The 19,675-nt window shown below is 50.0% G+C and overlaps 1 protein-coding gene across 6 annotated transcripts in view; it reads right to left on the bottom strand.

The window, feature by feature from the left end:
* NFRKB (nuclear factor related to kappaB binding protein) overlaps positions 1 to 19,675 on the bottom strand; it is a 28,888-nt gene that overhangs the window by 4,443 nt on the left and 4,770 nt on the right. For 3 of the 6 annotated variants that reach the window (XM_036448781.2, XM_036448780.2, XM_036448784.2), the window contains exons 4-24: positions 18,593 to 18,794; positions 15,822 to 15,949; positions 14,520 to 14,694; positions 13,890 to 14,027; positions 12,735 to 12,808; positions 11,403 to 11,487; positions 10,889 to 11,069; positions 10,504 to 10,612; positions 9,960 to 10,086; positions 9,667 to 9,732; positions 7,861 to 7,940; positions 7,708 to 7,754; positions 6,803 to 6,863; positions 6,292 to 6,466; positions 5,369 to 5,475; positions 5,033 to 5,156; positions 4,497 to 4,576; positions 4,172 to 4,392; positions 3,808 to 4,078; positions 3,037 to 3,249; positions 174 to 941 (exon numbers count right to left, since the gene is read on the bottom strand). In XM_036448781.2, the coding sequence (XP_036304674.1) occupies positions 174 to 941; positions 3,037 to 3,249; positions 3,808 to 4,078; positions 4,172 to 4,392; positions 4,497 to 4,576; positions 5,033 to 5,156; positions 5,369 to 5,475; positions 6,292 to 6,466; positions 6,803 to 6,863; positions 7,708 to 7,754; positions 7,861 to 7,940; positions 9,667 to 9,732; positions 9,960 to 10,086; positions 10,504 to 10,612; positions 10,889 to 11,069; positions 11,403 to 11,487; positions 12,735 to 12,808; positions 13,890 to 14,027; positions 14,520 to 14,694; positions 15,822 to 15,949; positions 18,593 to 18,794 (3,432 nt within the window). The remainder of the gene's footprint in view (positions 1 to 173; positions 942 to 3,036; positions 3,250 to 3,807; positions 4,079 to 4,171; positions 4,393 to 4,496; positions 4,577 to 5,032; positions 5,157 to 5,368; positions 5,476 to 6,291; positions 6,467 to 6,802; positions 6,864 to 7,707; positions 7,755 to 7,860; positions 7,941 to 9,666; positions 9,733 to 9,959; positions 10,087 to 10,503; positions 10,613 to 10,888; positions 11,070 to 11,402; positions 11,488 to 12,734; positions 12,809 to 13,889; positions 14,028 to 14,519; positions 14,695 to 15,821; positions 15,950 to 18,592; positions 18,795 to 19,675) is intronic. The other 3 variants (XM_036448782.2, XM_036448783.2, XM_045585439.1) reach the window with 3 other exon arrangements.

Below are 19,675 nucleotides of genomic sequence, written 5' to 3'. Positions count from 1 at the left end.
CTCTGGGAATATTTTACTCCCCGAACTTCTGGGAGGTTTTAATATTCTCTAAGACTGTATGCATGTCTGCTTTCATAAATTAGTTTGGGTCAAATAGGGGTACAACATTTCCGTTCCTAAGAGGAGCAGTCCCTGGTGGAAGGGTTAGTTGTGCCCACCCCAATGGTACTCACAGCCTGGGACGTGGAAACCACCGTGGTGCTGACGGGCACCTGCCGCACTGTGGGGGCTCCCGTGCCGATGCTGATGGGGGTGCTTGCGGCCCCCGAGGCCACGGCCACAGTCTTGGACACAGCGGCATTCATGCTGGGCAGGGACACAGCTGACGTGTGAACAGTTCCAGACCCGCTGGCCACCGAGGACCCTGGCTTGGCATGGGCTGCCACGGTGATGGTCTGGCCGGCCTTGGGCGGCATCACGCCCAGGCCCTGCACGATGCGGATGGTGGCGGCTGGCTTTGCTTCCGACGAGGCCACTGTGCTTTTCCCCTTCTGGTCGGCCACACTCACCCCGAGTGCGGGCATCAGGCGAAAAGCCGACCCCGAGCCTTCCGCCGGCTTGAGGTCCGGAGTCACTTTGACCACGGTGGTGCCCGCTGGAGTGGATGCGGGGGCACTGGCGGAGCTGGCCTTGGCGGGGCTGTCCGTGGTGTGGACGGGGTTGGAAGTGACGTGTAAGGTAGCAGAGATGCCTTTGCCTGCCGTGCCGCCTCCTGTCCCGAAGAGGTCCTGGGTCAGTTTGACTGTGGTCACCTGGGACTTGGCCAACGTGGCCATCATGTCCGGTGTGATCCGCAGGACCGTCTGGCCTTTGGCATCTGTGGTGATGGAAGAAGGCGGCAGGCGCAACACGTCCTTGCCCTGGATGCGGAAGTTAGTGGCGGTGAGTGGGATGCTGTTGCCTGTCTGGGGCTTCACACCAAGCTGCCCCGTGATCGCCACCTGGTGGGGAGAAACGGCACTGACCGAGAGATCCACAGCGCGGCACTAGTTACACCGCACAGTTAGGCAAACCTCCATTTGTGTCTCATGTATTTCTCTAGCTTTTCGTTTTTAAATATGATAGATACTCACAAAAGAAGAGAACAGTGTAACAAACCCATGTACCTATCACCCAACTTCAAAAGTTGGGGGCAGGCGGAGAGAACGAGGAGTGAAAATATTTTTAAGTAAACTGATAGTGCTTTGCTGATCAATACTTCTGTACCTATCTCCAACCTAAAAAAGAGGTTTTTAAATAAAAAGTTAAAAAAAACACCTAGTATTATTACCTAATAATACAGATTCACATTTCTGCTACCGTCCTAAAAAGGTCTACTTAGGGTTGTGCCAGCCTCCACGTGGAGAGAGCAGCAGCGTGGCCAAGCGCCAAGTGTAGTAAGCGCAGCCCTTCTGGCCTCGGGGACTTGCTCTGTCACATGAGCCATTGTCCCCTCTCTGCTGGACACCACCACCCAGCAACGCATTTCCCATCCTGGACCACAGACCCTCGCTTCACCCCCATCCCCCTCCCCAGCTCCGCTCCCCTTGCATCTCCACGACAGCCCAGTCCTCTGCTCTCTGCAAAGGCAAAATTACTCTGAAAAGTCTCTACCTTCACATCTCCATTTCCTTGCCTCTTGAACACATTCCCAAAAAGGCACCAAGCCACTGGACCCAGTCAAGTTCACGCATGACCCACCCCCAGGTGGTGTCAGTTCCCAGGCTTCCCATCACGCGCCTCACACGCCTGATGCACACGCTCATTTACGAGGCACCCTCTCTCTTGCCTTCGTTTTGCACCTGGGTTTCCATCTCAGAGAATGACGTCGCTATCTGCTCAGTCACTCTGGCCAAAACCCACGGACTCCCTTCTCCCAGACCCCACAAGCCACCAGGAAATCACACTGACTCTACATTGAACCCTCCATTCAGAACCCAGCCCTTCTCCCCCTGCGACGACCATTCACAGGAGGCCAATGTTACCCGTCACAGGGCCCAATGCAGTGGCCCCCGGCCTGATCTCCCTGCTTCTGCTCTTGCCCGCTAAGACCATTCATCAGAGCAGCCAGGCCTTTCTTTAGTGTCAAACAAGTCAGGACATCCTGAGTCACAATCTCTCAAAGGTTCCCCATCACCTTTGAATTAAAATCAAAGCACGACACAACTGAACCAGCAACCTCTCGAGAAGCCATTTTCCAACACTTCTGCACTTGCTCACGAGGCCTCAGCCACACGGGCTTCTTGCTGGTCTTCAAACAGGTTCCTGACTCAAGACGGCTGCACTGGCCCTGCCCATTCCTGGCGTGGCTCACCTCCAGCTGTCTGTAACACAGCACACTGTCCGCCTCGCTCCTCTCAAACGCCAGCTCCTCCAGGCCCCCGATTGGCCCAGCTCACAGCACATGCGCTCTCCCTCCACTGCTACTGCTGCTCTCACCTCCCACACCTGCCCCGGGGGGCACCGTCTCCCAGCTCCATGGGAGAGCCGGCTCCACGAGGGAGGGACTTTGTGCAACACACGGCTAACCCCCCAACGCTCCAGACAGCGCCCAGCATACAAAAAATACTAATATTTAATGAAGAACAATGTTCCTTCGTCGTTATGTGGTTCCATTTCAGCTATAAAATGGGCTGAGTGCCTGCCCCACGTTGTTCTGAGTATTACTTTATTTAATGAATATAATATGCTTGGCACGGTGCAGGCACTAGTTGCATTTTGCCCAATTCTTTGAAGCTCAATGGTTACCCTTGCATATGCACAACCACGAAAGCACAAATATATGCTTTTTTACTAGTAATAAACTGAAATGCTGATAAAGCACGTGAAGACATATCCCAGGATCTTAACGCAATCAATTCATGGAAAAGGCTCCTGCAAATTCAGCTACTAAATGCTGAATTACAGGGAGAGGAGCAAAGAAATCTGAGCGCCCGCAGAGCCGGCACTGCCCTTGGCGGGAACGGAACCGGAAATACCTGTGAACTAAGGGTCACGATCACGAGTCACCGAGCTCAGCACTGTCCTCTGCTCGGGCCGGAGGGCGGCCCCACCTACCTGCTTGATGATGTTCTGCCCGCTCACATTCTGAATGACGGTGGCTGTGGACGCGCTCGGGGCAGAGCTGCCGGGAGAGCTGGTGGCTGGCTTGCTCGCAGGGCTGGCGGTGGCAGGGAGACTGGTCACCGTGAGTCCCGTCTGCCCGGCTCCCGGCCGCTGCACAGTGGCCGCTGCGGTCTGAGCTTTGACTGGGACGGTGGCCATGACTGTCTGGTTCAGAGCATGAGGCCAAGAGCTTGATTAGAGACGACGAGGCAGCCCAGGCCGCCACCCACCCACCAAGTGTGCCTCCGGAAGTGCTTCTCAGGGAGCAGTGCTCACGCTCCCCGCTCCCTACAGTGACGCTGTGACGTTCCTGCTTGGTGCAGCGTCTTTCACTTTCAGACTGCCTCCACACTTCACACCTCATCCTACACCGAGGACAGATATCATGCCCATTTTGTAGCAGAGGAGACTGAGACAAAGATAAGCTTTGCTCTAGAATCACACAACTAGCCAGTGGCGTGGCTGAGACTAGAGGCACAGGGGGAGGAGTCCCAGATTTCGAATCGCAGGCCTGGATTTAACCCCAGCTCTACGAGGGGCCTAACGGTACCATCCTGGGTAAACCAATCAACTTCTCAGAAGTTCTGATCCTCACCGTGTCAAGTACAATTTACATTGAAGCACAGCTTGCCCAAGCACTCCCCGCTGTGGACAGGGACTGAGCAGGCATACACAGCAGCAGCAGCTTACCCATCCTGCCCACGGGACTCAGTGCCCGCTTACCTGGGGCACGACCTTGGTCTGTGTAGCGGTGGCTGGCACGCGGATCTGTGGGCCTGCTGGGATCGGCGGCAGTGTCTGTGCTGGCCCCGCTGACTGCTGGGTGACAGCAGGAAGGCCAGGTTGGGCCACCACCCGTACCTGGGGGAGGCCCGCCGAGCTGGAATGACTCACGACACGGGCAGCGGCCTGGGAGCTCGGCGGCGTCTGGCTGGCAGCTGGGGAGAGCATGGTTCCCAGCTGTGGCATCGTTGGCGAGGAGACCAGGAGGACACTGGGAGGGAGAAAAGGGGGGACAGACACAACCAGCTTAGGACGCGCCGAGAGGACGTGGAGGGACAGGGCGGGAGGAGACAGGAGAGCTTACCTGGAGCTGGATTTCGCCGGCTCTGGCACAGTGGTAGGACCACTCTTGCTGACTGCCGACACGGGTGGAGGGGAGATGGGAGTGGCGGGCAGAGCTGGCGTGGTGGGCGTCACGGGGGTGACAGGGGTGGGCGGCATGCTGGAGTCGCTGAGGCTCATCTGGCTCTGCTCAGAAGGGCCGCTGCTGAGGACCTTCAGTGAACTCTCCTTGCTGCTGGACTTCTGGGCAGGAGAGAGAGAGAGAGATCCACGCGCAGACTTAACACGCGGGCACGGAGGCAGGCTCGGCTGAAACCACTGCAGCAGGCCCTCAGCTGGTCACTCACCACCTTAGCTGAGGGCTTGGGTTTCTGCTGAAGGGCTTTCCTGGCTTTCGCTGCCGCCGCTTGCGCTTGGTGAATCCGCTCTGTGAACGAGAGGGAAAAGCGTCAGCGGCTGTTTAGCCTCAGCACAGTGAGAAGGGTGCTTCCATCCAGAGCCAGGGCCTCGCCGAAACCGGTTTGGCTCAGTGGATAGAGCATCGGCCTGCGGACTGAGAGGTCCCAGGTTCAATTCCGGTCAAGGGCATGTACCTTGGTTGCGGGCACATCCCCAGTAGGGGGTGTGCAAGAGGCAGCTCATCGATGATTCTCTCTCATCGATGTTTCTAATTCTCTGTTCCTCTCTCTTCTCTCTCTTCCTCTCTGTAAAAAAACCAATAAAATATATTAATAAAAAATAAAAATAAAAAAAGAGCCAGGGCCTCACTGGAGGGCCAAGTCCTGCTCTAGGGTCCTGTCCTGCCCACATGCCAGTGAGAAGCTGGGGCAGAAAGTCAGAGCGTCCCTAGTCTAGCTGGACACCCTGCCCGAGCCTGACTCACCGAACTCTTCCTCGCTCCTGTCACGGTGCAGGTAGATCCACAGCTTGCGCCCGATGTCATACTTCACGCAGGGGTCCTTCTCATAATGCAGCCGGTCCAGGGCCCCGCTCACCACCGTGTTCACCTAGCAGCCAGAGCAAAGGGGATGAGGTCCTAAGACCTGGGGAAGGTGGAGCAGCTGAGTCGAATCTTAGGTTAACACTGTTCACATGACACCCTGCTCTCCTCTTCTTCAGTCTTTTTTTAAATTTATTTACGTTACTATATTTTCTATCCTTGTTGTTTTCCTTATTGCATTTCGGGAACAAAACAAAAGGAATTTCTTCTCCATCCTACCTGAGTGCTGGTGACATCTGGTGCGAGGAACTGGGAGTCCTTGAGCAATTCGCAGATCTCTGCCCGTGTGCCCTCGCCGTTGGGCAGCCGAGCTGCAGCATCTCGAACTGATGGCGTCGGAAAATGGAAAGTCCAAGAATCAAGCAGAGCCACTGCTGGGGACACCCTTCCCTCCTTGGTCAGGCAGGTGGCATGCCCTGAGGTGTCTTCCTCACTCAGCGTTGGGTGGACACTGCCCTCTAGGGGCCGTTCGCTATGTGTACACTCTTCACACTCAGCCAAGACTGAGCATGACGTCTAGGACTACACAGAGGTAACAAACCATACACCATACACTGGCAGTGCTGTGATGCTGTAACCGACTTAGATATGTTCATGCCACATTACAGCTGCTGCAGGCCGACTCCAAATACCATTTCCATGCATCACGATTTGGAAATGACAGAAGGTGTAATACCGACTGCTAGATCTTATCATTTAATATCAATAAAGGTACACATATTTCTGCACGAGAAATTTGTTTTAATATTTTAATAACTATTTCAATATGATTAGCTTCTCTTGTAACTCTATGCATTTTGTTTTCTGCATTTAAAGTATAATTCTGAGGAGGGTCCATAGGTTTGTTTCACCAGAGCCAAAGATTCATGACACACACAAAAAAGAGGTTAAAAAACCTCATCTTGAAAGGAAACACAGTCTGGAGGCAGCAAACTCCTACGCTTGAGCTCGCTATTTAGCTGGCCTGGGAACAGTGAATTCCTGAATAAACTGGAGCACAGACTTCAGGAAAGAAACACAGATTCACGATAAGTCTCTGGGGGAAGGACGCTCCTTCCCAAATACCAAAGCTCTCGTGTGTGTGGTGGGGGTGGGGGTGGGGGTGAGGTGCAGCTGCCTGAAGAAGCAAGCGGCCTACCTACCGAGAGAGAGGATGGTGACGTAGGCGGGCCGGTCGGAGCGCAGCAGGGAGTGCTCCCGAGCCTTGTTGAGGGAGGTCTCCTTATCGAACACGCCCTTCACGGGCCCTACCACCGACTCGAAGCCGTGCATCCGGAAGGTGAACGCCTTGTGGGGCTGGCTGTACCGGTAACGCTCCTATCAAGAGGAGAAGGCCAAGCTCCTAAGTCAGGATCAGTGGGGTTCCCTCCAGCACTCCCACTCAATCAGGAGAGATTAAAACGAGAAGGAAAGAGGCTACTCCACTAGGACCACTGGAGGGAAATGGGATGCTCCAGTGGGAAAGGGATGCTCCCCAAAGCCCTCCTCACTAGCAAAGGTCATTAAGACACCATTTCTGCCCCTAACAAGCAAGCCCCCACCAGCAGGAATCTACGGAGAAAGATGTGAATTTCCTCCCGAACATGGGATCGGGGAGGGCCTCGCCACACAGCCTCAAGCGCGCAGAGATCTCCTCTGGCCGGGCTGTCTTACCTGCTCCTGAAACACTCGTTTCTCCTCCCCGGTGCTGGGCCGCACCACATAGTCAGTTCTTCTGGAACAGAAAGAATGTGGGCAATCTAACAAAAGCCAAACTCACAGAAAGAAGCAGGGAGTAGAATGGTGGTTACTGGGGGCTGGAGATGGGGAAACGGGGAAATGCTGATTAAAGGGACAAACTTCTAGCCGTAAGAAGAGTAAGGTCTGGGGATCTAGCGTATAGCACGACGACTACAGTTCATAACTCTGATTTATACACTTGAAAGTTGCTGAGAGAGACCATACCACACACAAACATATACACAAACTGGTAATTCTGTGAGCTGATGGATGTGTTCTATACATATATCAAGTCAACACAGTATCATATGTCAATGGCATCTCACAAACCTGGGATAGGAAAAGAGGACCATATCAGACAGAGAATGGTCACATGAGATGCTGTGATATGAAGGCTCAGGGCTAGAGGCCAAGAGGCCTAAATTCTAGCCTTGGTCCTGTCCCTAACCTCCGGCCAGTCACTTAGCCATGTGCCTCAATTTCTTTTTAGGTGAAGTGAGGAAGATGGATTGGATGAATCACACTCAAATGAGAACTGAAGGAGAGTAATTCGATGTGGGAAAGCATGCCCACCTACAAGGCAGATCACATCCACCTCAGAAACCCTGCTGTGCATCCTCTCCTCAGGGAGCCTCTCTGAATGACGGGGTGGTGCCCTCAGGTGGGCTGAGGCAGGTGAGAATCCCTGGGCCCCCAGGATCTCTCAAGCCCACGACAACTCTAACATGCTAAGGAATGTCACAAAAGCCATGGCAGTAGGACAAACCAGGTTTCAACTCTATGCATTTTGTTTTCTGCATTTAAAGTATAATAACCCCGCTGTCAAGAGTTATACTCACACCCGAGGAACAGGCGTGGTGGCGTCTGAGCTGTCCTCGTTTTCTTGCTGCAGGAAAGGAAAACATGAACAGGTACGTGGACTACAGGATTCTGGCGGACTTGGGGCCCTGGGCACCCCATCAGGAAGGCGGACATTTCTGTAGAAAGCTTACCTTGCAGAGGGCCTGGTCTTTGGTTTCAAGCCACAGCTGGAAGAGCGCAGCTAACTCCTTCTCGTTGTCTTGGGACTGGCCTATTAGAAGAATCAAAAGGGAAAAAATAATGAAACCAACTGGGGCATTCCTTAGGATCTCACTTTCTCCTTGTGTGCTATATCTGTGTGTGTGTGTGTGTGTGTGAGAGAGAGAGAGAGAGAGAGAGAGAGAGAGGGAGGGAGGGAGGGAGGGAGAAAACCTGTCAGGATCTGTAGCACTGGCCTCTGCAACAGAGAGCATCTGGCCCACACACTCACAATACTTATTATGGCCTACAACGTGTGCCACGATGGCACAAGTGTCCCATCTCGGCCGACTTCAAGCGCCGCCTGACAGCATGAGTCGCCTTCCCTCACCCCGGTCCTGAACTCAAGTCATTCTGATAAGAATCACTCTTACGAGCCCTAACCCGTTTGGCTCAATAGCTAGAGCGTCAGCCTGCGGGCTCAAGGGTCCCAGGTTCGATTCGTCAAGGGCATTTACTTGGTTGTAGGCACATGCCCAGTAGGGAGTGTGCAGGAGGCAGGTGATCGATATTTCTAACTCTCTATCCCTCTCTGTAAAAAATCAATAAAATATACTTTTTTAAATTTTTTTAAAAATCACACAAGAAATTCTTCACTTCTTCTCACTTCTTCTGTGTCCACAAGTCCACAGCCTTTATCTACTGAACCTTTTAGTAACAATCAAGGCTAATAACCACTCCCCAATTCTTAACTCTCATTGCTTGGCTTCCAAGAGTCAGCTATCTCTCGTAGTCGCTTCCTCTCCACATGCTCCCACTCCATCTCCTCCCACTCCACCTCCTCTCCAGGCTTAGTCCTCGGCCCTCTTTTCTCCTCGTTTACTACCTCCCCCCTATGCCTTTGACTTCAAATGCTATATATACCAATATGCCAACAGCTCTGTACCTCGACTCCGGGCTGGGTTCTAAACGCATATATACCACTGTCTATTCAGTACCTTCACTCAGATGCCTCAAAGGCAGCTCAAACTCAGCACATCCCAAACTAAACTCATGACCTTCGCCCTCACCCATGTCCAGGCGTCTTCCACAGCCACCCACCTCCATAAACACCACCTTCAGCCACAAAACTCAAACCTAGCAAAGGGATGTTGCCCACACTCTTCTTTCTCTCCCATGTCCAAGTCATACCAAGCCCTGAGGCTTCTCCGCCTAAAACCTTCTTAAGTTTTAGATCCAACTATCTTCATATCTGCACAGGCTGTGTGACCGTTCTGAACCGAATCTTCCCTGGCACCACGGAGCCACTGCCTCCTCCACCCAGAACGCCCTCCCTGCCATCTGCCGGCCTCCTCCTAACCATCACCGATATGCCTAAAAGCTGAACAAATGTAATGGATGGATCTACTGCATCTCCCCAAATATATCCTCATAGACTGTGCAAGAGTGTAAAGAAAAAGGTTCATAAATTCCAATTTTTAGGAAAGAAAAATACATTATTACAAATTGACCTAAAACCTTAAGTACAATTAATATAAATGCATTTAAATTTAGCCAGCACCGGAGTGCATCATAATGGAAGAGCTAGTCCACCCCAGCCCCGGTGAGCCCAAATCCACTGGAGGGGATGGAGGGGGTGAAGTTCGGACCCCGAGTACAAAAGGGATCCCGAAGGAGCGTTTTGCGGAACAGCCTGAGAATTAACACTGCCTTTGCTGACTGGAAGGCAAAGGAAGCCAAGGGGAGGAAATGAGAGAACGAAGACCTGGTGTCACGGGTAGGTAATACGAATTACTTACCAAGCAATTTCCATTGCTGGGTCTTCTCCTTGAATTCAACAAATGGGGAGAAACTGGAAGGCACGGCTGCAAGAAATGGATTCCATGAACAAGCCACACAGGTCAGAGTGCTCAACGCAGAACAACAATGGCCGTCCCTGAGCTGAGAGCGTCTGAATGTTTCACAGTATCAGGCCTCCAAGGCTGGCACTGTGCAAAGCCATGATGGTTTCAGACAGCAAAGCTGCAGTTCACTATGAGAATTAGACCGGTGTGTGTGTGTGTGTGCGGCCCTCCAGAAAAAAGCACCTTACCTCGGCTTTCTCCAGCAAGATACTGCAGGGCTGGTAGCACCAGCTCCGCCCAGTTGGGGGCTGCAGAGAACCAGCTATTGAGGGAGCTGGCCGGAGAGGACTGCCAATCCAGAACCCGCTCCTCCAGCTGCAGGAAAGCAAAGGCGGAACAGTCAGGGCCCAGCAATCCCACGAGGGCCACAGCAAGCTGGTGGATCTGTCCAGCCTGCCCACAGCAAGTAGGCCAAAGGGCTCCGGGAGCGACCCAGAGTTCTTCTCGAGCTGCAGACCAGGGTGGGGAACGTCCAGCCCACGGGCTGTCTAAGGCCCGAGAAGTCATTAGGTCTGGCCCTGCCAAGGCCTCAGGGGTGAGTTAATTAAATGTTAGACCAAATATCGCAGGGTGCTTTTTAAGTTGATAATTTCGTATGCTATAAATATCCAAATGGCACTTGGCAAAAAAAATAAAAAATAAATGAAGGCTCCCCACCCTTGCTGCAGAACATTAAGGTTTTCTACCGTTTGAAAACTTTAGATATATGTCTGACTTTCCCACAACTCTTACCACAGGAAGGCTAGACTGCCCCTCCAGCAGCAAGATCTCGAGGAGAAGAGAGAAGAAGCTGGAAGATATCTCATTGATTCCCAGGCAAGGCTTGAGGTCTTCCAGAGGCCTAATGGAGGAGGAAAAACATAAGAACGAAAAGGACCAAGAACACATCCCTAGCTGGTGTAAGCCCTCCAAGCCTCCTGTCTATCACAAGAGTTCACTAAAGGGCCACACTATGTACTTGCCCGGGTAGAACCCCGGGACGCTGGGCTTATGATTCAACGTTGACTCGAGTCATGATGTCACTGAGAGTCAGGTCACCAGGCCACCCCAAGCACCAGTCCTGGGTCACCCTTCGCCCATCCTCCACCCCGCGGGGTCAGCTCTGTGGCTCACTTACTCCTCCTTGATGGCAGGCGCTGCCAGCGGAGACGGAGCCTGTGAGAGAGGCGGGAGCCCTTCCGTCCCGCTCAAGGGCTCGGCCAAGTCCTCTGCTTCTGACTTGATCACTTTTATTTTCTTCTTCTTCCTCTCCTCTTTCTCCTTAACCTTTTTTTTAAGGACAGCCAAGTCATACAGGGCTGCGAAGAAAAAGCAACACAAATCACAGAACTGCATTTTCTATACATCCGGGAATGTGGGAGTCCAAAAGAAAGAAGAGTCTCAAAAGCAAGACATTTCAGTTTACCAAACCCAAAGAGTGATTTACAAATTAATTTTAACAGTTATTCAGGCATCAATGATCTGCTGTTCTGATTCTATATTCACATTCCACCTATCAGACCACTAGAGCAAATAACCAAAAAAGGCTATCAGCAAGAAGCAAGCTGTGATTTCTGTTTTCCAACATATACATAGGTTAACGGAATTTAGCACCAGTCAGGTGACGGCTGCCCACCGAGGGCGTCATTTACCTGCTAGAGAGCCTTTCCTCCCAGCATTGACGCGAGTCATGATGTCATTGAGAGTCAGGTCCCCCGTCAAAAGGTCCGGGTGATCCTAGATGTGACACCAGAGATTTGTTATGGAGGCCAAATATGGAGCCCAAACTGCTGGGCGTTTTACCAATTTACCCAACAGATGAATAGATGTTACGTGCAACTTAAGAAAATCATGCTGAATAAAAATTATAAACATAAAAACTGCTCTTCATAAAGAGGCAGAGGAGAAACCAGTGCCAACCTTTCTACTGTATGGCATTTATAAAGCTCTTTCACATTCCTCACTTGGCATGTTCTTCAAATAGCCTTGTTCAAGATCATGTTTTACAGCAAGGGTGGGGTCTTTTTTTCTGCCAGGGGCCTTTTGGACATGTATAACCTCATTCGTGGGCCATACAAAATTATCAACTTAAAAATTAGCCTGCTTTATTTGCTTAAACGTTTAATTAATTCACCCCTAATGCCTTGGCAGGGCCAGACCAAATGACTTTGCAACCTTATTCAGCCTGAGAGCCGGACATTCCCCATCCATTTTTACAGTCTGAAAACGAGATTCAGAGAAGTTAAGGGACTTGCCCAATACCACAGAGCAGGTGGGGAACACAGTCGGTTCTGACTTCCACTGTGGGAGTCTCCCCATCTCGCCACCTGCCTTAGGCGAACTGCCTCCTCTCCCTATTGAGCTCTCTGATGCGGCTGCACTGGAATCACCTTGATTAGGTAGAGCTTAGAAACAGAGAAGAGTGGGCAGAGCACAGGATCTGACCCTGGCTCAGCCTCCGACTAGCTGTAGGGCCAGGTTGGGCACTGGTAAAATGGGTACGATTCAACATCAGTCTTGAGCAAAGATTAAATCAGACACTATTTTCAGAGTGCCTTATATAAAGTCAAAGTACGGCTCTAGCTGGTTTGGCTCAGTAAATAGAGCGTTGGCCTGTTAACTGAAGGGTCCCACGTCTGATTCTGGTCAAGAACACATGCCCGGGTTGCAGGCTCGATCTGCAATGGGGAACATGCAGGAAATAGCCCATCAGTGATTCTCTCTCTCATCACTGATGTTTCTCTCTCCCCCTCTCCTTTCCTCTCTGAAATCAATAAAAATATAAATAAGTAAATAACTAAAAATAAGGTTAAAGCATGTGTCTTCTTACACCTTTCAACTACCGTCTACAGGTGTCCTGCCCTCTAACGATAAGGAAAAGAAGCAGAAACAAGGTAGTGTCTACCTGTGTGCTCCTCACAATAGCCAACCCAGAGACTGGACACTGAAAACCGCGAACGAGCACGCCCGGCCCCCACTCTTACCGGCTGATGTTTCCGCTTCTCATGGTGCTTCTTCAGCATTATCTTCAGGTCACTGTCCCCCAGCTCTATCTTATCTGAGAGGGAATGAACCAAACCACATGCACTAAGTCATTCACAACGTGATGCTGAAATCTAAATCTTTCTGGTCACCTGTGACGTTCAAAACGAAGGTATGTCTCTGAGCTTCCCTTCTGAGGGCTGTGTACTGTAAGTACCATCAGTCTTGAAACAGTCATGGGGTTGACTCTGCAGTTTTTCTATGCATTGGTCAATAACCATGACCTCATTTACTTAGCTGCTCCTAAAACACATTCAAGGTTCTTAACATTCTTCTGATTGCTATCCCAATTAAAAATTCTTCTCTGCCCTGGCCGGTGTGGGTCAGTGGTTGAGTGTCATTCTGTGCACCTAAAGGTCACTGGTTCAATTCTGGTCAGGGCAAATACCAGGAGGCAGGCTCAATCCCTGGTGAGAGTGCATGCAGGCAGCAACCAACCAGTGTTTCTCTCTCACACTGATGTCTCTCTCCCCACCTCACCCTCCACCTTCCTCTCTTTCTCAAATCAATAAAAACATATTAAAAATAAATCCTTCCCTAACTTCACAGATGTTCTGAGAAATTGCCATGGCCCTGGTTACCCCTTTGTTCTATTATTGAAATGCCCCTTAGTGCTATTTTGTTTTAATTTTCTGCTTCAGCGCAAAATACCAGCTGATCAGTTCCTAAAAAAAAATTTCAAAGCAAAGGAAGGCAGGCCTATCTGCTTGTAAAAAAGTGGAGTTAGCTGAAACCGGTTTGGCTCAGTGACAGAGCGTCGGCCTGCGGACTGAAAGGTCCCAGGTTCGATTCCCGTCAAGGGCATGTACCTTGGTTGCAGGCACATCCCCAGTAGGGAGTGTGCAAGAGGCAGCTGATGGATGTTTCTCTCTCATCGGTGTTTCTAACTCTCTATCCCTCTCTCTTCCTCTCTGTAAAAAAAATCAATAAAATATATATATTTTTTAAAGTGGAATTGTACCCAAATGTCTCCAATTCCAAGGAACACTGCTTTGTTTTCCTGGCAGGTAAGAATCTGGCCCCACCTCCCTCCAAAGGAGTCCTCACATCTCCCTGCACATTTCCCAGAATGCCAGCCGCAGCCGCTCCGTCCTCACCTGCAGTTTTCATGTCTGTGGTGCAAAGCGTGGGCACCACCCTCAGGGGCACCGCGGGGCTAGGAGAGCGCGCTGGGGAGCTCGGGAGCCATGAGCTGAGATCTTCAAAAGAAAATGTTTCTTGTGAATCCCACGTGGCTGTGGACTCCAACAGGGAGATTGGGTAAGTGGCCATTTGGGTGCAACAAGGGCAAGCCAACAACAGGGAGGCCAGGGTTCCACCATTCCTTTCCGACCCTTCCCCGGGCGAGCTGGAGCACTGAGGCCATTTAAACGGCTCTTCCGGGAAGAGACTTCACCAGTGATGGGTCGCATTGCAGCAGGCCACCAGTCACTACTACTCTCCTGTGGGGGGAAAAGCAGTTCTCTCAAGGGGCACACGGGGACCAGACAGGCCCGCCGCGGAGAGCCCTGCCACCAGGGCCCAGCTCACCTACACCAGTGTCGAGTACCCATCACAGGTAAAACTCATGTGCAGCCATGCCCCACCTAACAGGAGCGTCCACCCCCACCCCCACCCACCCCCCGACAGACTACGGGACAGCTTCTTTGCTGGGGGGATCAATGGCTACCACTGGCTCCAACCACACAGCAAGCTCCTCGGCCACTCCCAGGGCCCGGGACGCTCACCCTCCTCGTCGGACGACAGGGCCGTGTCACCGCACTCCTCCTTCACCTCCCGCAGGACCTTCAGGTAGCGCTGCTGCGTGCGCCACTCCCGCTCCTCGGGGGTGCGGGACGGCGAAGGGCGCTTCTGCCGCCAGGAAAGGGCCGGGCCGCTCCGACGGGCCATTTCCAGGAGGTCCTAGGAAGGCCAGACGGGGGAACGAACGTCAGCTCGGAAGCTTGTTCTGGTACCTTCTCTAAGTCTACATTCTCTTCGCTTCGTTGTCTAATAAGCTCCACTCCTTCTTTCCAGATTACAAAAAAGAGGTGTATGTTGCCAAAACCGGTTTGGCTCAGTGGATAGAGCATCAGCCTGCGGACTGAAAGGTCCCAGGTCCGGTCAAGGGCATGTACCTTGGTTGCGGGCACATCCCCAGTGGGGAGTGTGCAGGAGGCAGCTGGTCGATGTTTCTCCCTCATTGATGTTTCTAGCTCTCGATCTCTCTCCCTTCCTCTCTGTAAAAAAATCAATAAAATATATTTTAAAAACAAAAGATGTGTATGTGATGATGCCAAATAAAAACAGCCTAGTATTTTGATTATCCCATGGCGAATGCTCATTACACTAGAGACCCAAATATTTCCTTACTGAAGCTTAAACCACTGAAAGCCAGACTTTGTCTCAAAGAATTAGCAGACTGATCCAGCCCGGGCCCAATGAGGTTGGCGCTCTGCCTACCCCACATGGCTCTCAGGGGCCCATGTGGCCCCCACTCCTACCCTAGCGCAGCCTGGTCCCCTGCACCATGATGGAGCTGAGAGCCATTTGTTTATCGTGGTAAATACTGAAGCTACAATATTTCACCCATTTTTAAGAGATATCTTTTCCCCCGTTTTAACATTTCTGAGATCAGGGTACTTCTTAAAATTGAACATAAGCAAGAATTGCCGAAACCGGTTTGACTCAGTGGATAGAGCGTCGGTCTGCGGACTGAAGGGTCCCAGGTTCGATTCCGGCCAAGGGCATGTACCTTGGTTGCAGGCACATCCCCAATAGGGGGTGTGCAGGAGGCAGCTGTTCGATGTTTTTCTCTCATCAATGTTTCTAGCTCACTGTCCCTCTCCCTTCCTCTCTGTAAAAAAAATCAATTAAAAAAATATTTTTTAAAAGAAATAATAATATAGTTTAATTGTATTATAGCTTAATTGGTAGCATGTTTTTTCCTTTAGTGGTATCTTTCGTATTTTACACCTGAGCCACTTCTTGAGGTCATGAAACTGGTGCGTTCACTGCCCGTTGCACATCCGCTTCCTGACATCACTTACATTCCGGGAAGCCAGAATCTGCTTCAGCAGCCGGTGGAAATACTGCTGCTGGGAGTTGAGGTACCGCTTGTACTGCGACTTGAAGCAGAGCTGCCGATACTTGACCACCTCAGGGTTGAAGTGTCCATCTTAAAAGAACCGAGGTACAACATATATACATCAGTCAGTAAATATTTAACGTGTTCTGGAAATGTGGTTCAGTCTACTAAGCTGGGATATATAATATTGGGGGCAGGGGTAGGAGATAACCTTTGTGTAAGTGGAGCCTACAGTCCCGAGGGAGAGACAGCAAATAAACAGGTAAACAGATAAGTAACAGTCAACTCTCTTAAGTACGATAGGGAAGTTAACGCCAGAGAACGGAAGGGCAAGGAGAGTTCAATCAGGAAAGGGATCTCTAAGAGATGACGCAAAAATGAAGCCAGATTAAAGCAACTGCAGCAAAATATCAACAACTGATAAGTATAAGTGAACATTATACGAATGTTTGTTATATTATTTTTCAACTTTTCTTTATGCTTACAAGTTTTCAAAATGAAAAACTGGGAGGAACATATGCCTGGCTGGTGTGGCTAAGTTGGTTGGGTGTTGTCCCATACAACGAAAGGTTGCCGGTTCCATTCCCAGTCAGGACTCATGCCCAGGTTGTGGGTTCAATCCCCAGTAGGGGACGTACAGAAATGTCTGAAGACTAAAGCAGAGAAGGTGGTAGCTGAGAGCGACACAAGATGACCTGGGAAGATGACCTGAGATCAGACATAAGCTTTTAGGTCATGCGTGGATTTTATCCTAAGAGCAATGACGGTTTAAAGCAGAAGAATGACATGCTGAAAGCAAGATGAAAGAAAAACAGCTGCAGTGGTCTATGTGACAATGGTGGCTTGGTCCCATGGTCTCCCTCCACATTCAATAAAAGCTGAGACCCTAAAGATGGCCTATAAGGCCCTTCATGACCTGCCTCGTGCCACCTGTGGCCTCATATTTCACCAATCCCTCTTTTGCTCACTCTACCCCATCCCCAATGGCCTCCATGCTGTTCCCTGAACAGGCCACATACCCTACTTTCTCAGGAAAGAATTATTATTGGGTGCTAAAACCAGAGTAAAATAAGGGCTTTTGGAAAATGAGTATCACGTGGTCTTGGGGAAAAAATAAAAATAACTCACCCTTCCCCCCCAAAAAAAGAAGAAAAAGTATTTCCATTTCTCTATGTGGTTCACGTAACATTAAATACGGTTATGTCTGGGTGGTAGAATTAAGAGTGATTTTATTTTCCTCTTTTGATTATCTGTATTCCTAATTTCTCTATAATAAATATGTATTGTTTTAAAAAAGAAAATAAAGAACGTCACGTGGTCCCCAAGCATTATCCTACAGATTGCTTTTTATACAATGAAAAAGGTCCCTTACAACCAGTAGGTCTGGCAGACATCCCTTAAACAAGGGCTCAAACATGGCATCACCAACAATGGAAAAACAGGCACCACCTGCCTTCGGAGATGACAGTGGGAAAGAAATAACATGTCCCGTAGAGTTTAACCCAAATCTAATCATGAGAAAACAAGAAGACAATTCCCCAGAAAACAGGATGTTTTACAATTCAAGTGTCCTAGGCTCCTCAAAAACGTCAGTGTTTTCAAAGACAAGGGCGGGGGGGGGGGGGGGGGGGGGGGGGGGCAGAGGGCCCTAGATTCAGGAAGCGAAGAGACATGAGATCCAAACACGAGGCATGAACCTTGAATTGGTCCTGGATTTAAGAGACAACTATAAAGGCCATTTGGGGACAACAGAGACAATTTGCATGGTGATACTCTGTGATACTTTTTGCTCAATGTAAAATGTCTTGGGTGTAATAGAGAGGACTGTGATCGTGTGGGAAAATGTCCTTGCTAAGAGATACATAAATGCTAAAGAGATTGGAAGTAGTATCATGCTTTCTGCAGAAAAGTGTATGTAATTCAGACACACACACACACACACACACACACACACACATATGTAATCATGCAAATAGTAAACTATTATTGAAAATTATTTAAAGACTAGTCATAAAGGTGCCTATAATATGTTGGTATTTTTGTTTATTTATTTTTGTTAATCCTCACCCAAGGGTATTTTTTCCATTGATATTTAGGAAGTGGAAGGGAGAGAGTGGGGAGAAAGAGAGAGAGAGAAACAGCAATTGGCTGCCGCCTACAAGCACCCCAAACTAGTCTGGGGATCAAACCTGCAACCCAGGCACATACCCTTGACTGGAAATCGAACTTATGATCCTTTAGGGCTCAGGCTGACACTAACTTCTGAAATCACAAGGGCCAGGGCGATGTTGGTAATGTTTTATTTCTTGATCTAGGTGGTTGTTTTACATAGCTGAATTCATATTATAATAAATCACTGAGCAATACATTTATGATTTATATATTTCCTATGTAAGTTTTTTGTTTGTTTGTTTTTGTTTTTTTTTAAAGATGGCATAGGCAGCAAGTGTTGCACAAAACCAATCTGCTGAGTCGGTACCTATCTATAATAATAAATGTATAATATATTAATTAGACCGGACATCCTTCTCAACAACCTTCCGGATGAAGCCAGGACTGCAAGGGAAGCCCGGATGCTGGGTGCCAGCAGCCAGAAGGAAGGCCTCCTCTCGCATATATTTCGTGCACCAGGCCTCTAGTTTGTACATAACAGACAGACTGAAAGGAATGCCTGCACATAACTGAATGGGTCCCCACCTTCCTCTCCCCCCGAAAGCCTGCTGAGCTACGCACCTCGAAAGAGCTTCTGGGCGATGTGCAGGGGGTTCCCGAAGCGGAAGTTCTCGCCCCTGAACAGGGCCAGGAGCAGCTGGTTCTGCTGCTCAGCACTGTCCTCCGGAACGCGGGGCAGGAACTGCTGGAGGTGCGCGCGCTGGGTGTCACTCAACACTTCCTGCCACGTGGAGAGGCTGACCACCTCAAAGAATATCTCGGGCTGGGAGAATGAGAGGAAGCAGGAGAAAAGTCAGCGAGAGAAAAGGAGGTTTCTATGTTTTCTGTGTGATAAAATATGTATGACATAAAACTTCCCATTTTACCCATTTTTAACTGTACGGTTCAGTAGCATTAAGTCCGTTCACACTGTTGGGCAACCATTGCCACCATTCAAGTTTTGAGAGAGAGATTGCCACCATTCAAGTTTTAAGTGTTTTTAAACAAACTAAAATTCTACTCATCTTTCCTCAATTCTCAAAACTTGAGAGATTCATAAAGACTACCTATAAACCGAAGTCTTACATCCAACAGCAAGTAATCCAGAGGAAAATAATCTGAGTAGAGAGAACCGTATCTGGGAACCATTTCTGTCAGCAGGGGACATGTCGGCAGAAATCCGAGTTTAGCAAAAATGAGTGGCAGGAAAAAGTTAACACGAGAGGAGAGAGCTTGAGGAGTTGAGGTCACCTGCTGAGAGTGAGAAGCAGCGGGATGGAGCTCATTTTCAGTTCAACAATCACATACTGGACATCTATGTGATACTAAGACAGACTAGTACTGCATACATACTGTCTGGTTGTGGGAAATATTAAACAAGCAATTACAACGCAGCTTAAGAAGTTTACCTATGAGCACATAGGAGAAGCACACCTCCCGGACTGAAGGCTTCAGAGAACACCTACCAGAGGAAGTGACATTTAAGATAGTGAGGGATGTCCGACCGGCGTGGCTCAGCGGTTGAGCATCGACCTATGAACCAGGAGGCCACGGATCAATTCCCGGTCGGGGCATATGCCTGGGTTGTGGGCTCAATCCCCAGTGGGGCACAGAGAAGGCTGCTGATCAACGATTCTCTCTGATCACTGATGTTTCTATTGCTCT

The sequence above is a fragment of the Pipistrellus kuhlii genome, unplaced genomic scaffold, assembly GCF_014108245.1.
Source record: "Pipistrellus kuhlii isolate mPipKuh1 unplaced genomic scaffold, mPipKuh1.p scaffold_m20_p_20, whole genome shotgun sequence".
In the NCBI taxonomy this organism is placed as follows: Eukaryota; Metazoa; Chordata; class Mammalia; order Chiroptera; family Vespertilionidae; genus Pipistrellus; species Pipistrellus kuhlii.
Note: the sequence above shows the minus strand (reverse complement) of the source record. Positions and strands in the feature narration are given on the sequence as shown.